The following is a 14,852-nucleotide window of genomic DNA, read 5'->3' as shown; positions in this document are numbered from 1 at the left end:
GAGGGGGGGCGCTTTGCTGGCGGAGGTGGAGGAGACGCGGCGGTGTCGGGAGACCGAGCGGTGTCGCCTCCACCAGGAGCGCGGAAGAAGCCCTGGCAGCGGCCCAGCAGGCCTGGCAGTCCCGAGCGGCCGAGCTCCGATCGGCTCATCACCAGCATCGGGAGGAGCTGAGCCGAACCAAGAGAGACTGCGAGAGGGAGATCCGCCGACTGGTAGGACTGATCAGATGCGCGGTGCGTGGCTATGTTCCCAATTTCGTTGTATACCTGCAGTGCAATGACACCTAAGGCATTCTATTCTATTCTATTTCACAAGAAGAAAATGTCCGGTTGCTCGCTTCGCTTTTGTCACAGCAAAGGTGTTCTAGTCGATTCAAGAAAAAAATTGGCCGGTTGCTCTCTTTGTTTTTGTCACAATTCTGGCAAATGAGTTTGCCCGCCTGCCTGAGCGCTCCCCGTTTGTACATCCAGACGGATGAGATCAAGCTGAAAGACAGAGCGGTTAGTGTTTTGGATGAAGCCCTGGGGCCGGCCACGTCCACCGCCTTCAGCTGCAGACTCAGGCTGCCGAGCAGCAGATCGCTGCCCTGAGGGATTCCCAAAGGGCGGGCCTAAACTACCCTGGAAGTGGGGTCAACGCCGCTACTAGCAATCCTCTTCATTGCGTAAGCCACCTCATCACACACTTGCAGTACGCATGACTTAGTTCGTTGCTGGAGGAAGGTAGCACCAAAACAGTTTTGAACTTTGAACGAGTGCTTGTGTGTGTGTGTTGCGGGGCGTTTTCAGTCTCAGGAGGATCGGGACACGCGACGGTTTCATCTGAAAATCGCTGAGCTCAGCGCAGTCATCAGGAAACTGGAGGATCGAAACGCCCTGCTTTCTGAAGAGCGCAATGAACTGGTAATTTATTGACGGCACGCTTGAAGGTTTGCGCTACGTTTGATGCGCGCCATCCAGCGAGGCACCCATTGCGCTTGCTTATTAGTTGAGCGGCGCGGCGAGTCGGTTGCCTGGTAGATGTCTTTTATTGGGAGCCAAAGCCACGATTCCGTTCAAACCGATGCAAAAGGAATGGATACGTTCTGGCCCGCGTGTTGTGCGTCTTTCACATCCCGCACTTCATGCTTGCAGCTAAAGCGACTGAGAGAAACAGAAAGCCAGTTTCTGCCACTCCTGTACAAAAACAAACGCCTGAGCAGGAAGAATGAAGAACTCTCGCTGGTGCTGTGTCGCCTTGAAAACAAAGTGCGCTTTGTCACCCAGGAGAACGAGGAGATGGCAAGCTTGGTAAGTCGACGCGGACAACGGCGGCGTGCCAACAGAGTCCACTGCATTTGTGTTCCACAGAGAAGGCCTAGTTCGCTCAATGACCTGGACCGCGGTTGCGGCCAGCAGGACGGTGAAATGGAGTTCCTTCAAGTTGTGGAGCAGCGGCACATCATCGACGACTTGTCCAAGGTCTTCAGGCAGGCGACTCGGTGCACGTACGGCAGCGCCGCGCTCGCTCGCTGTCGCCAGGAAACCTTTTCCGTCCAAAGCTTGGCCGGCGGCCGCCATCCAAAAAATTGGCCCCTTAAATTCCGACCTTTCAAGCAGGAGCATTGTGCGCACGCGTTTGAACACGCTTTAGACTTGTTTTGCCGTTTTCGGCAGCTCAAAGCTCCCGTTTTGTCAGCGCCTTTGCCACTCGCTGTGCGCTGAAAACGACGGACTTGCCCGGCTGCTCAGCCCGTCAACCATGAGCCGCGAGCGCGACGTCATTGTCCGTAGGCAGCTAGTGGCAAAATGCACCCTGTTAGAGTTGCGCTCGCTCCAACTTATTTTGCAAGAACCACACGGGAGACAAGTAAGTTCTTTTGGACACCTGCAGGTGGAGAGTCCATCCGTTGTACGAATGAAGTCTGACTCTCGGCTCCTGCACGAGCATTTTAATTAAGAGAAACAGGGTGGGTGTAAGAGTGGTTTGAATAGAGGAAGCCCTTGACCTCTAGTCAAAACATAGCAAGGGGTGTTTTACGACTTTGTGTAGGAAGGGATAAGCGATAGGGATAAATAAGGGATAAATAATATTATTCATTACAGGTCGCAGTCAAAGTCAAAGCAACACAATGATACGATAAAGATAATCTGGAAAACCCTGACACACCCTGTAGTTGTCACTTTTGGAGAAGACGAGCGTCCCTCCAATCATCGCCGGTGACGTGTTTTTCAGGCTCTGGAGACAGGAGCTCATGTCAGAAATGTCATTGTGAGTCGCGTTTGTTTCTGCGCCGGAGCCGTTCGTTCCCTTTGCATCCAAAGAATCTCAAAGGCGGATTATTTGTGTCGACAGGAGAGAGATTTGCTGCTACGATACCGACGTCGAGAATCTCTGAGGAGGAACAAATTGGAGGTCCTGCAAGGTGAGTGTGTTTGTTTGCGGCTGCTTGGTGTTGCGCAAGATGAAATGGCCTTTTTCTCGCTATCGTTCCTCTCGTCGATTCATCGTGAGGTGTCGCTTCAGTTTGTTCAGAGATATGTTTGCTTCCGCGCCCGCAGGCCATCGAAACATTTTACGGCTACGACGAAGACGTGTTGGTGGACTCGGACGGATCGTCCTTGTCTTTTCACACCGACAGAACCCCCGACACGGAACCCGAAGAGGTAGCCCGCCATTTCTGCCAGCGTATTGGCACCAAACATTCCTCTTCAGCCTGGAATCGGACTCGTCTTTGCGTCGCGGGTGCTTTGTCGCCGGTCTGACTGATTCTGGTACTAGTGCTGTGTTGCATTGGTGTGTGCATGAAGAGGCGGAGCTTCGCTACCGCCAGCTGACGCAAGAATATCAAGCGCTGCAACGAGCCTACCCTCTGCTAGCCCAGACCAGCGAAGGGGACTACGACGCCGAGAAGGAGATCAAGGTGGCGCCCCTTCCCGCAACCCCCGGCCGGGTCGCAGCCTCCCCGTTCTCACCCAGCCTCGGGTGTTCTCTGGTCTGAAAGGAGGAGGAGGAGCCTCCCTCCTCCTCCTTTCAGACCAGAGAAAAGCTGATGGTAGAAATGGGTCACTATCAAAGCAGAGTAGCAGATCTGGAGTCAGCGCTGAAGCAACAAGGACAGGTAAGCTCATCAATGAGCACACCTTTTTCTCAGACAAAATAGCTACATTCTTCAGTCACTCATCCGTCTGGCATTACTGGACCAACCCCCCGAACGTGGCTGGGAAAATGCGGAGAAAAGCAAATGTCATTTTCCAGTCAACCAAAGAATTTGTGGATGAAAATGACACAACATTCCAAAGCTGTCCACGCGTTTGTCTCTTCTAGAATGTCAAGTGGGTGGAGGAGAAGCAGCTGCTGCGTCAGAGCAATCAGCAGTTGGCCGAAAAGGTGACGGAAAGAAAGGCGCTGGGCGGAGTCGCTTGGCGTCACACCTGTCGGGAAGCCCCGCAGATGAGGTCTGACTGTCTTTTCAGGTCAGGCGGATGGAGGCGGAAGAAGCGCGTCTGAAAGAGCACATCCAGGATATCCGAGACCAAAACGAACTGCTTGAGTTCCGCATCCTGGAGCTGGAGGTGGGAAGACTCGCACAAGCGCGTTGAGGCCAGAGATGTGACGGACGGACGGACGGACGGACGGACGGATGCATGCCTCTGCCTTTCAGGAGAGGGAGTGGCGCTCCCCCGTCTTGAAGTTTCTGCAAGTCCGTTTCCCAGACGGCCTCAGCCCTTTGCAGATCTACTGCGAGGCCGAGGGCGTGAGCGTACGTAAGGCGTCCCTCGCAACCCTAACCTTAACCCGAGGTCCCAGAACACCTTACATTGCTCCTTGCGCCTTTCCCCCGGACATCGTCATCAGTGATCTGATGAAGAAGCTGGACATCCTGGGCTATAACGCCGTAAGTGTATGTCGAACTCCTTATGTTCGCACTCCACGAGACTCGGCGGCTCAAATGTGACTTTTGGAAGGCTTTGCGCTGAAAGAAGCTTGTTGACGCTGTGCCTTTGGGCTCTTCTATGTTCTGCAAGCAGAAGGGCTACCTGGATGAAGAGTTGGACTTCAGGAAGTGTTCCATGGACCAGGCTCATAAGGTAAGCCGCCCTCAAATCTCCCGCCGGACCACTGATGGACGAGGATTGCGGCCCAGAGGATCCTGGAGCTGGAGGCCATGTTGTACGAGGCGCTACCGCAGCGGGACTGCCCCGCCACGGACGGCGAAAAAGCCAGCCACGCTGGCGTGAATGACGTGCTGACGGCGGATCAGAGAGAAGAGCTTAGGAGCGCCGTGGACCAATGGAAGCGAGCCCTGATGTGCGAGTTGAGGGAGCGCGACGCTTGCATCCTCCAAGAGAGAATGGATCTGCTGCACAGCGCGCAACAGGTAAGGGCCCAAAGCCAGCCCGGCACTTACTTGCACGCTTACTGGCTTTTGAATGCCACTTTCCATTTGTCCGTCCTAGAGGAACAAAGAGCTGAAAGAATTCATCGAAGCTCAGAAGAGACAAATCAAACAATTGGAGGAGAAGTTTCTGTTTCTCTTTCTATTCTTCTCCTTGGCCTTCATTCTGTGGCCCTAACACCAGCTGGTGAGTGAGCTCCATCGGCACCGCACTCGACACCTCCGATACACTGCCAGCCGGTCTCAGACGTTGGCAGATGCTCCGATGCCAACGTATACCCCCCGCCACGGTGACAGAGGCACCGCGTCACACCGGCGCTCATCCAATCAGAAGGCAGGAAAAGCAAATTCACATGCAGGGCACTTTTGAACCAGAAAAGAGCGCCACAAAAAACGGTTGTTGCCCCAAACGCGCACTAAAAAGGGTCAGAATAACAAGAGTCCCACTGGCCAGCCGGGGCCACCCGTCCAGCTGTTTCTTCAGGGGGGAAAAAAATTGGAGTCACCGGTGAGTACATTTTGCATTTAGCTCTGCTTTTCTGCTTCTGTCTTCAAGTGTGTGGCATCCTGCAATCAAAGATTCAGCCAACCCCAAAGCGGTTGACCTCAACGTCCCACCACCATGCCTACCAGAGCAGGTGACGTGATGCTTTGGACATCCTTCCGTCTCAGATGCCCAAAAGTACTCTTTGCCACATCTGCGGCAATACGGTGTCTTTTCAAAGGTGCAAATAAATCCAGCGTGGGCGGAACACGCACGTCTTCGGTTTTTCCCGCTTTGTTTGTGTGACAGCTGTTGTGAAAATTTTATACAAATAAAGTTGTATAGTACAGGTTTGGCCAATCCGCAACTCCCGAACCGCATGCGGCTCTTTTATGTTCATATCAACATTTGTGTGTGTGTGTGTGTGTGGGGGGGGGTTGTGCGTGTTGGCTTCACTTGAGTTCAATTTGGTATTTTGGTCAAAAGCGCATGTGGTGAAATTCCACAAAGTAGGATGGGCAAACACATTTCTTTAAACTATGAGTGTCAATTGGGCTCTCGAAATGGCAGGGAAAAGATGCACAGCAAAACGAAAATACGTAGATGAACGCAGGACGTTTTAATCAGAGTGGGAAAGTTTCTATTTTTTGTTGAACGTGATGGCAAACCATTCTGCCTGATATGTCAGACCTCAGCGCATTTCAAAGATTCAAATCTTCAGCGCCATGCACTTCAGCTCACTCCATGCTAACATTGATCAGGCGTCGAACCCGCAACATCATGCTTAAGAGGTGGCCATGCTAACCAGTGCGCCATTATGTCAACGCATAATAACTAAGTCTACTGATCAAAACAGCGGTTACTATATGACGTCGCTACGTCGTGGTCACGTGACGCAGACAAGACGTCAATGGACGTGGGCAGAGTTAACTTGTTTAAAAGGGAGTGGGCAGAAGAAATATTTAATTTATTTAAATCTATTTTGAGTGCACACCATTATGCCAATGCATAACAACTGTAAATCTACTAAACAAAACAGCGGTTGCTATATGACATCTGCCACGTCGTGGTCACGTGACATACGTGACGTCGATGGGCGTAACTTTCGCCGGAATTCAAATCCGCGGGGAGAGTTAACTTGTTTAAAAGAGAGTGGGCAGAAGAATTATTTAATTTATTTAAATCTATTTGGTGTGTGCGCCATTATGTCAATGCATAACAACTGTAAGTCTACTAAACAAAACAGCGGTTGCTATATGACGTCTGCCACGTCGTGGTCACGTGACGCGGACGTGACGTCGACGCCTACTTTACATCCCACCGATCACAGGACCCCTCGGCTGCATAACCGTGCCCCCTTCCCAACCAATCGGATTTGCTATACGCGAAAACGACGCCAATGGAAAGAGCTTCCGCCCAAATTTAAATCCGTGGGCGTGGCTCGCAGCAGGAAGTAGGAAAATGGCGGCGATGTTGACAAAGACACAGCGGATGGTAACATACGACTAACAAGAGAAATATTTTTATTTTCTGCTTGCAACTGGACCGTCCAGAGCGTACACGGTAAGTACAACTCATCGTTTTTAAAAAGAAGTACTTTTGTTGCCCTGAAAAGCGAGTGAGCGTGGCGTTTGTGGGGGACGTCGAATTTCGACGATTCTTTCTGGTCAACGGTTGTAAATGATTGTGTTGATTAAAAAAGAAAACTTGATGTAACTCTACTTTTAACTGCCGTTTCAGATAGATTTGGAATTGCATCACATCCAATTTTGCCTAGAGCGTACACGGTAAGTAACACTCGTTGTGTTTAAGGAGATTTACGTTTGTAATAGCAGAAGTGTAGCCGCGTTGCGTTGTACGTGTGAAAGTTGGTCGAGGCGAAATGTTAATGTTTAATTTCATTCCTTTAGGTTCCACGGTGTTTGTTGGCTGCAAGTTTTCCACTGCAAGAAGAGGCTCGTATCATTGACCAGGAGCGAGCTACAATGGTGAGTAGCCATAACATTTATGTTAAACACTTCCTATTTCATGTCTAACAGTACTTGATTTAACAAATAACCATAAATAAATACAGTGTGGGCACTGAAGTTAACATATGTGATTATACTGCCTAATCTGTCACCGAGTAGATTGTTGCAAAGTAATATAAGATCCAAAGTTATAATTCAGAATAGTTTTCAAAAGAAGGCCATTAGAATTATATACAAGTCTGATTACCCTGAACAAGCTATTAATTAAATCACAAATTCTTCAATTCAAAGATTTGGTAGATTATCAGACAAATAATGTCTAACAGTAATTGATTTAACACATCACGATAAGTAGATTGAGTGTGGGCACTCTCAAGTTAACATATATGATTATACTGCCTAATCTGTTACAGAGTATGTTGTTGCCAAGTAATGTAGAATAGATCCAAAGTAGTAATCCAGAATAGTTTTGAAGAGGCCATTAGAATAATAAACAAATCTGATTACCTTGAACATAATAACAAGCTAAGTGTTTAATATGTCCTATGAAGTCAAAATTGGGCACCATCATGTGGTGAAATTTGGAATTGCATCACATCCAATTTTGCCTGGGAACAAACAGATTAAATAAATCTTAGTTTTGAATAAGCCACTCCTTCTCAAACAAGTAAACTCTGCCCATTTCGCGCAGTAGATGTTCTGTTAATATCTAGTATTTATACAAAGTCATAATTTAAATTGCTTTCAACCTTCATTCATCGGTTCAACCAACATTACTCGCTCTTATTACCAACTTGTATTGATTTAACTAAGCGTTTAATACTTCCTATCAGGTCTCAAGGCAAGATTTGGCAAAATACAATTTCAGCAAATCCAATTTTGCCAGGGAACAAAAATAGATTAAATAAACTAAATAAGTCTTCTTCCCATTAAATAAATCAGAAAAGTCTGTCTTGTAACCAGTCCTCTTCAAACAAGTAAAGTCTGCCCATTTTGTGCCGTAGATTTTGTGTCTATGCCTAGTATTTAAACAAAATCATAATTTAAACGACTTCTTTCCTTCATTCACTTTGGAAATTTGGAATTGCAGCAAATCGAATTTTGCCAGGGAACAAAAATAGATCAATTAAACTAAATAAGTCTTCTTCCCATTAAATAAATTAAAAAAGTCTGTCTTGTAACCAGTCCTTTTCAAACAAGTAAAGTCTGCCCATTTTGTGCCGTCGATTTTGTGTTAATGCCTAGTATTTATACAAAATCATAATTTAAAGGACTTCATTCCTTCATTCACTTTGGAAATTTGGAATTGCAGCACATCAAATTTTGCCTGGGAAGAAAAGTAGATTAAATAAATTTAATAAGTCTTACTACTTCCCATTAAATAAATTAAATACGTCTTACTTGTTCCCACTCCTTTTCAAAAAAGTAGTTTAAAACGAGGTCCCTTCACTCAACCTTTAACCCTATTTATTCACCTTCTAGGCTAAGTGTTAAAGGCTAAGTGTTAAAGGCTAAGTGTTAAAGGCTAAGTGTTAAAGGCTAAGTGTTAGAGGCTAAGTGCCAGAGGCTAGGCGCCAGAGGCTAGGCGCCAGAGGCGAGTTTTTGTGGGCTGAAGTTTTAGTGGGGTTAGTGTGAATACAATCCAAAAGAATACAACAGAATACAATACAATAGAATATAATACATAGATTAAATTCAATAGCTCTTACTACTTCCCATTAAATAAATTAAATACGTCTTACTTGTTCCCAATCCTTTTCAAAAAAGTAGTTTAAAACGAGGGCCCTTCACTCAACCTTTAACCTCAACCCCGCACGTCACATTGTGTTGTATCTGTGAATGTTGGTTGTGGCCAAATGATAGTTTTCTTTCATTCGTTTAGGTTCCACGGTGTTTGTTGGCTATGTTTTCCACTGTCAGAAGGATGAAAATACAAAGTACAACGCTTGGACGTGGGCGAAGACGTCACCGGTGAGTCCTTCCTTCCTATTTATTTACCTTCTAGATGCTAGAGGCTAAGTGTTAGAGGCTAAGTGTTAAAGGCAACACAATACGAACAACACAACACAATACGAACAACTCAACACAATATGAACAACACAATATGAACAACACAACACAATACGAACAACACAACACATTACGAACAACACAACACAATACGAACAACACAACGATACTGCACTGAACAACACGATACCGCACTGAGAAACACGATACCGCACTGAACAACACGATACCGCACTGAACAACACCATGCCGCACTGAACACCATGCCACACTGAACAACACCATCCCGCACTGAACAACACCATGCCGCACTAAATAACACCATGCCGCACTGAACAACACCATGCCTCACTGAACGACACCATGCCGCACTGAAAGACACCATGCCGCACTGAACGACACCATGCCGCACTGAAAGACACCATCCCGCACTGAACACCATGCCGCACTGAACAACACCATCCTGCACTGAACAACACCATCCCGCACTGAACAACACCATGCCGCACTGAACAACATTATGCCGCACTGAACATTATGCCGCACTGAACAACACCATGCCGCACTGAACAACACCATGCCGCACTGAACAACATTATGCCGCACTGAACAACACCATGCCGCACTGAACAACACCATGCCGCACTGAACAACACCATGCCGCACTGAACAACACCATGCCGCACTGAACAACACCATGCCGCACTGAACAACATTATGCCACACTGAACAACACCATCCTGCACTGAACAACACCATCCTGCACTGAACAACACCATTCCGCACTGAACACCATGCCGCACTGAACAACACCATCCCGCACTGAACAACACCATCCCGCACTGAACAACACCATGCCGCACTGAACAACATTATGCCGCACTGAACAACATTATCTCGCACTGAACAACACCATGCCGCACTGAACAACACCATGCCGCACTGAACAACACCATGCCGCACTGAACAACATTATAACGCACTGAACAACACCATCCCGCACTGAACAACACCATGCCGCACTAAACAACATTATGCCGCACTGAACAACATTATGCCGAAATGAACAACACCATGCCGCACTGAACAACACCATGCCGCACTGAACAACACCATGCCGCACTGAACAACACCATGCCGCACTGAACAACACGATCCCGCATTGAACACCATCCCGCACTGAACAACACCATGCCGCACTGAACAACACCATGCCGCACTGAACAACACCATGCCGCACTGAACAACACCATGCCGCACTGAACAACACCATTCCGCACTGAACAACACCATGCCGCACTGAACAACATTATGCTGCACTGAACAACACCATGCCGCACTGAACAACACCATGCCGCACTGAAAAACATTATGCCGCACTGAACAACACCATGCCGCACTGAACAACACCATCCCGAACTGAACAACACCATGCCGCATTGAACAACACCATGCCGCACTGAACAACACCATCCTGCACTGAACAACACCATCCCGCACTGAACAACACCATGCCGCACTGAACAACACCATGCCGCACTGAACAACACCATGCCGCAATGAACAACACCATCCCGCACTGAACAACATTATGCCGCACTGAACAACATTATGCCGCACTGAACAACATTATGCCGCACTGAACAACATTATGCCGCACTGAACAACATTATGCCGCACTGAACAACATTATGCCGCACTGAACAACATTATGCCGCACTGAACAACACCATGCCGCACTGAACAACACCATGCCGCACTGAACAACACCATGCCGCACTGAACAACACCATGCCGCACTGAACAACACCATGCCGCATTGAACACCATGCCGCACTGAACAACACCATCCTGCACTGAACAACACCATCCCGCACTGAACAACACCATGCCGCCCGGAAGACATTATGGCGCACTGAACAACATTATGCCGCACTGAACAACACCATGCCGCACTGAACAACACCATGCCGCACTGAACAACACCATGCCGCACTGAACAACATTATGCCGCACTGAACAACATTATGCCGCACTGAACAACACCATGCCGCACTGAACAACACCATGCCTTACTGAACAACACCATGCCGCACTGAACAACACGACGTCGCACTGAACAACACAATACCGCACAAACAGTTTTAGATAATATTACGTCGCAGTCATGTGACGCGGACATGACGTCAATAGGCGGAACTCACGGCAAAATTATAATCCGTGGGCGTGGCTTGCAACAGGAAGTAGGAAAGCGGCAATTCTGGCAAACAAGACACAGCGGTTAGTAACACGATGACTAACAAGGCAAATATTTTTGTTTTCAGCTTGCAACTTGACCGTCTAGAGCGTACAAGGTAATTACAACTGTTTTTTTTTAGCCCTGAAAAGCGAGGGAGTGTGGCGTTTGGGAGGAATGTCGAACTCGGCGTCTGCTTCCAGCCACAGACGCCAAATTTCGACGATTATTTCGACTGGTCAACGGTTGTAAATTATTGCGTTGACTAAAAACTTTATTTAACTCTACTCTTAACTTTGCCGTTTCAGATATGCGGGTATTACACCGCGGAAATGACGTCAATAGGCTGAACTCTCGCCAAAATTCAAATCTGCGGGCGCAATGGCCTTGAGCGAGACACCGGATACAAACACGACGATTATCAACAGAAATATCTTTATTTCCTGCTTGCAAGTGGACCGTCTAGAGCGTACACGGTAAGTACAACTCATTGTGTTTAAAAAGATTTACGTTTGTGTAGTTTGCGTTGCGTTGTATCTGTGAATGTTGGTTGAGGCTAAATGTTAATGTTTAATTTCATTCCTTTAGGTTCCACGGTGTTTGTTGGCTGTATGTTTTCCACTGCAAGAAGAGGCTCGTATCATTGACCAGCAGGAGCTACAATGGTGAGTACCCCTTTCGTCTTCCATTTATGTTAAACACTTCCTATTTCATGTCTAACAGTACTCGATTTAACAAATAACCATAAATAAATACAGTGTGGGCAGTCACGTTAACATATGTGATTATCCTGCCTAATATGTTTATCACAAATATGTCACTAATCACTAATATGTTTATTTGTTTATCACAACACCTTTGGACCTTCAGCAATCGATTATTTCCCTTCATCTACATAGAGACAGAACGATGGTGTCTTAAACATCTCATTCATTTCACCAAATAACTTCACGCAGGTGGATAACGGCCGTCTCGGTCACGCTATGTTGCGTGATGCAGTTTTGAAGAACCAAATGCATTTATTCAATGAATAAGTCAAGCTAGTTCTATGTTTATGATGTTGTAAGTTACGGTACCGATTGAAGTTGAGTTCGAAGCCAGTGGAAAACAGCGCTGCGTTTGTGCTCTCCAGGTACAAATGTTGTGATCTCTGACTGACGACCGGGCGAGACTCGAGTAAGAGATGTCCAAACGAGCTCCGGCAGGGCGGGCCAAGGCGGAGCGAACGGACGCCCTTCAGGCCGCCAATGACGAGCTGAGAACCAAACTGATGGACGTCCAGTTAGAACTTCAGCAGGAGAAGAACAAGGTGAAAACCTCAACAGACAGACACTGCCTGCCTCCCTGCCTGCCTCCCTGCCTGCCTCCCTCCCTCCCTCCCAGTTTTCCCGATGTAGATTAGACATGCGTGTGCCATGACTGTGTCAGCCTACATCAACAAATGCACCGAGGACGTCAGCACCACTAAGAATATCATCACCCGGGGCAACCAACGACCCTGGATGACTGAGGAGGTACGTCAAACGCTACGAGCGCGGAACTCTGCCTTCAAGTCTGGCGACAAGGAGACACTGAGGACAGCGAGAGCCAACTTGAACCGTGCCATCAGGATAGCGAAGCGAGACCGCAGTCGAAAATTTCAGGATCGTTTCCACGACGTCAAAAACATCAGGAGTATGTGGCAAGGCATACGGGCGATTACAGACTACAACTCACTCTCCCCCCCCCCGGTGGGTGTAGTTGATGCTGACTTTCTAAATGGTCTAAATAACTTCTTTGGGAGGTTCGAGGCACTAAACGGCACTCCAGCAGTTAAAACTGTCCCCCATCAGGAAGAGGAGGTACTCTGCCTTGACTCCGCCGATGGGTTGAAGACCCTGAGGAGAGTCAACCCCTGTAAGGCCCCTGGCCCCGACAACATTCCTGGGCGTGTGTTCAGGGAATGTGCAAGTCATCTGGCTGGGGTCATCACAGACATTTTTAACACCTCGCTGGGCCAAGCCACAGTGCCGGCGTGCTTTAAGACTGCCTCCATCATTCCGGTGCCGAAGAAACCTCAAATCACCTCATTTAATGATTACCGGCCTGTTGCACTGACTCCGGTTATGATGAAGTGCTTCGAAAGGCTGCTTAAAGGTCACATCGTTTCCAGACTCCCCCTATTATTTGACCCGTTCCAGTTTGCCGACCGGCAAAACCGCTCCACTCAGGACGCCATCTCCTCCGTTCTTCACCTGAGCCTGGCTCACCTGGAGGAGAAGAACACCCATGTGCTGATGCTGTTCCTGGACTTCAGCTCAGCGTTTAACACCATCATCCCACAGCATCTGGTAGGAAAATTGGAACACCTGGGCTTCAACACCCCCCTTCGCAACTGGCTGCTAGACTTCCTCACCAACAGACCTCAGTCAGTCCGGGTCGGACAGAACACCTCTGATGTCATCACCCTCAGCACAGGCTCCCCTCAGGGCTGCGTCCTGAGCCCCCTGCTGTTCACCCTGATGACACACGACTGCGTCCTCAGGTTCACCACCAATCACATCGTGAAGTCAGCAGACGACACAACGGTGGTGGGGCTCATCAGAGACAACAACGACCTGGACTACAGAGAGGAGGTGGAGCAGCTGGTGGGCTGGTGCAGAGAAAACAGCCTGATCCTGAATGAGGAGAAGATGAAGGAGATCATCGTCGACTTCAGGAGAAAACAGCCTCACCACGCTCCACTGATCATCAACAGCTCAGCTGTGGAGGTGGTCAGCAGCACCAAATTCCTGGGGGTCCACATCACAGAAGACCTCACCTGGACTATGAACACTACGGCACTGGTCAAGAGGGCACAGAAGCGCTTGTACTTCCTGCGGAGGATGAGGAGAGCCCACCTGCCCCCACCCATCATGAGGACGTTCTACAGGAGCACCATAGAGAGCATTCTGACAAGCTGTCTCTCTGTGTGGTGTGGAGGCTGCACCGCCTCCGATTGGAAGAACGTGAGGAGAGTAGTGAGGACAGCAGAGAGGATCATAGGGGCTCCTCTTCCCTCCATTCAGGACATTTCATCTCAGCGCTGCATGTCCCGTGCCCGTAACATCATCAATGACCCATCACACCCCCACCATGGACTGTTCTCCCTGCTGCCCTCTGGGAAGAGGTTTACAGCATCCGCTGCAGGTCCACCAGGTTCTGCAACAGCGTTTTCCCTGCTGTCATCAGACTGTTGAACACTAGAACTGTTGAGCTCTAAACTGAACTCTGCATCACACATTCACAGAACTGTATGACACTACGGACCTCTATCTTGCACTATCTCGCACTACCAACTTTACTGAACTTGTATAAACCCTTTAAATAGAAGTTTAATACATGGTTTAGCATTCCTCTGCACACTCTTGAATACTGTTTTGCCTACTTGCACTATTGCATAATTATCACTGCTGCACTTTATACTTATTTTTAATATATATATATATATATATATATATAGTATATGTATATATATATATTTTCATAGGATATGTTACTTCTATTCAACTGCAATATCACTACTTTGTTGTAAGACGTATGCAACGGAATTTCGTTTTGTATGCACCATGTGCAGACAAGATGACAATAAAGTTTGTCTAAGTCTAAATCTAAGTCATGTCAGGTCAGCTGTCTGGAGAGAGAGAGAAGTCAGGACCTGCGGGCGGAGCACCACCGTGCCACCGCCGCCATGACGGAACTCAAAAGCAAACTCCATGAGGAGAAGCAGAAAGAGTTAGCCATTACCAGGGAGAC

At 48.1% G+C, this 14,852-nt stretch overlaps 2 protein-coding genes across 11 annotated transcripts in view; one reads left to right on the top strand and one right to left on the bottom strand.

Moving 5' to 3' along the window:
• LOC148398548 (janus kinase and microtubule-interacting protein 3-like) overlaps positions 1-14,852 on the bottom strand; it is a 319,781-nt gene that overhangs the window by 61,103 nt on the left and 243,826 nt on the right. The gene's annotated exons all lie outside the window — the stretch shown is intronic.
• LOC148398556 (janus kinase and microtubule-interacting protein 3-like) lies at positions 252-5,228 on the top strand. Of its 2 annotated transcripts, XM_088374486.1 has the most exons (13): positions 252-664; positions 789-902; positions 1,134-2,250; positions 2,335-2,404; positions 2,541-2,645; positions 2,790-3,100; positions 3,307-3,369; positions 3,456-3,554; positions 3,644-3,877; positions 4,011-4,070; positions 4,127-4,360; positions 4,440-4,565; positions 4,935-5,228. In XM_088374486.1, the coding sequence occupies exons 6-12, from the start codon at positions 3,032-3,034 to the stop codon at positions 4,554-4,556; spliced, it is 876 nt and encodes a 291-aa protein (XP_088230612.1). In that variant the 5' UTR covers positions 252-664; positions 789-902; positions 1,134-2,250; positions 2,335-2,404; positions 2,541-2,645; positions 2,790-3,031; the 3' UTR covers positions 4,557-4,565; positions 4,935-5,228. The 2 variants fall into 2 exon arrangements, with proteins under 2 accessions (XP_088230612.1, XP_088230613.1); XM_088374487.1 differs by lacking the exons at positions 252-664; positions 789-902 and having other exon boundaries at positions 912-2,250.

Source organism: Syngnathus floridae, chromosome 4 (genome assembly GCF_059516105.1).
Source record: "Syngnathus floridae isolate MCC-2025c chromosome 4, RoL_Sflo_1.0, whole genome shotgun sequence".
Lineage (NCBI taxonomy): Eukaryota > Metazoa > Chordata > Actinopteri > Syngnathiformes > Syngnathidae > Syngnathus > Syngnathus floridae.
This window is presented reverse-complemented; position numbering and strand designations above follow the sequence as displayed.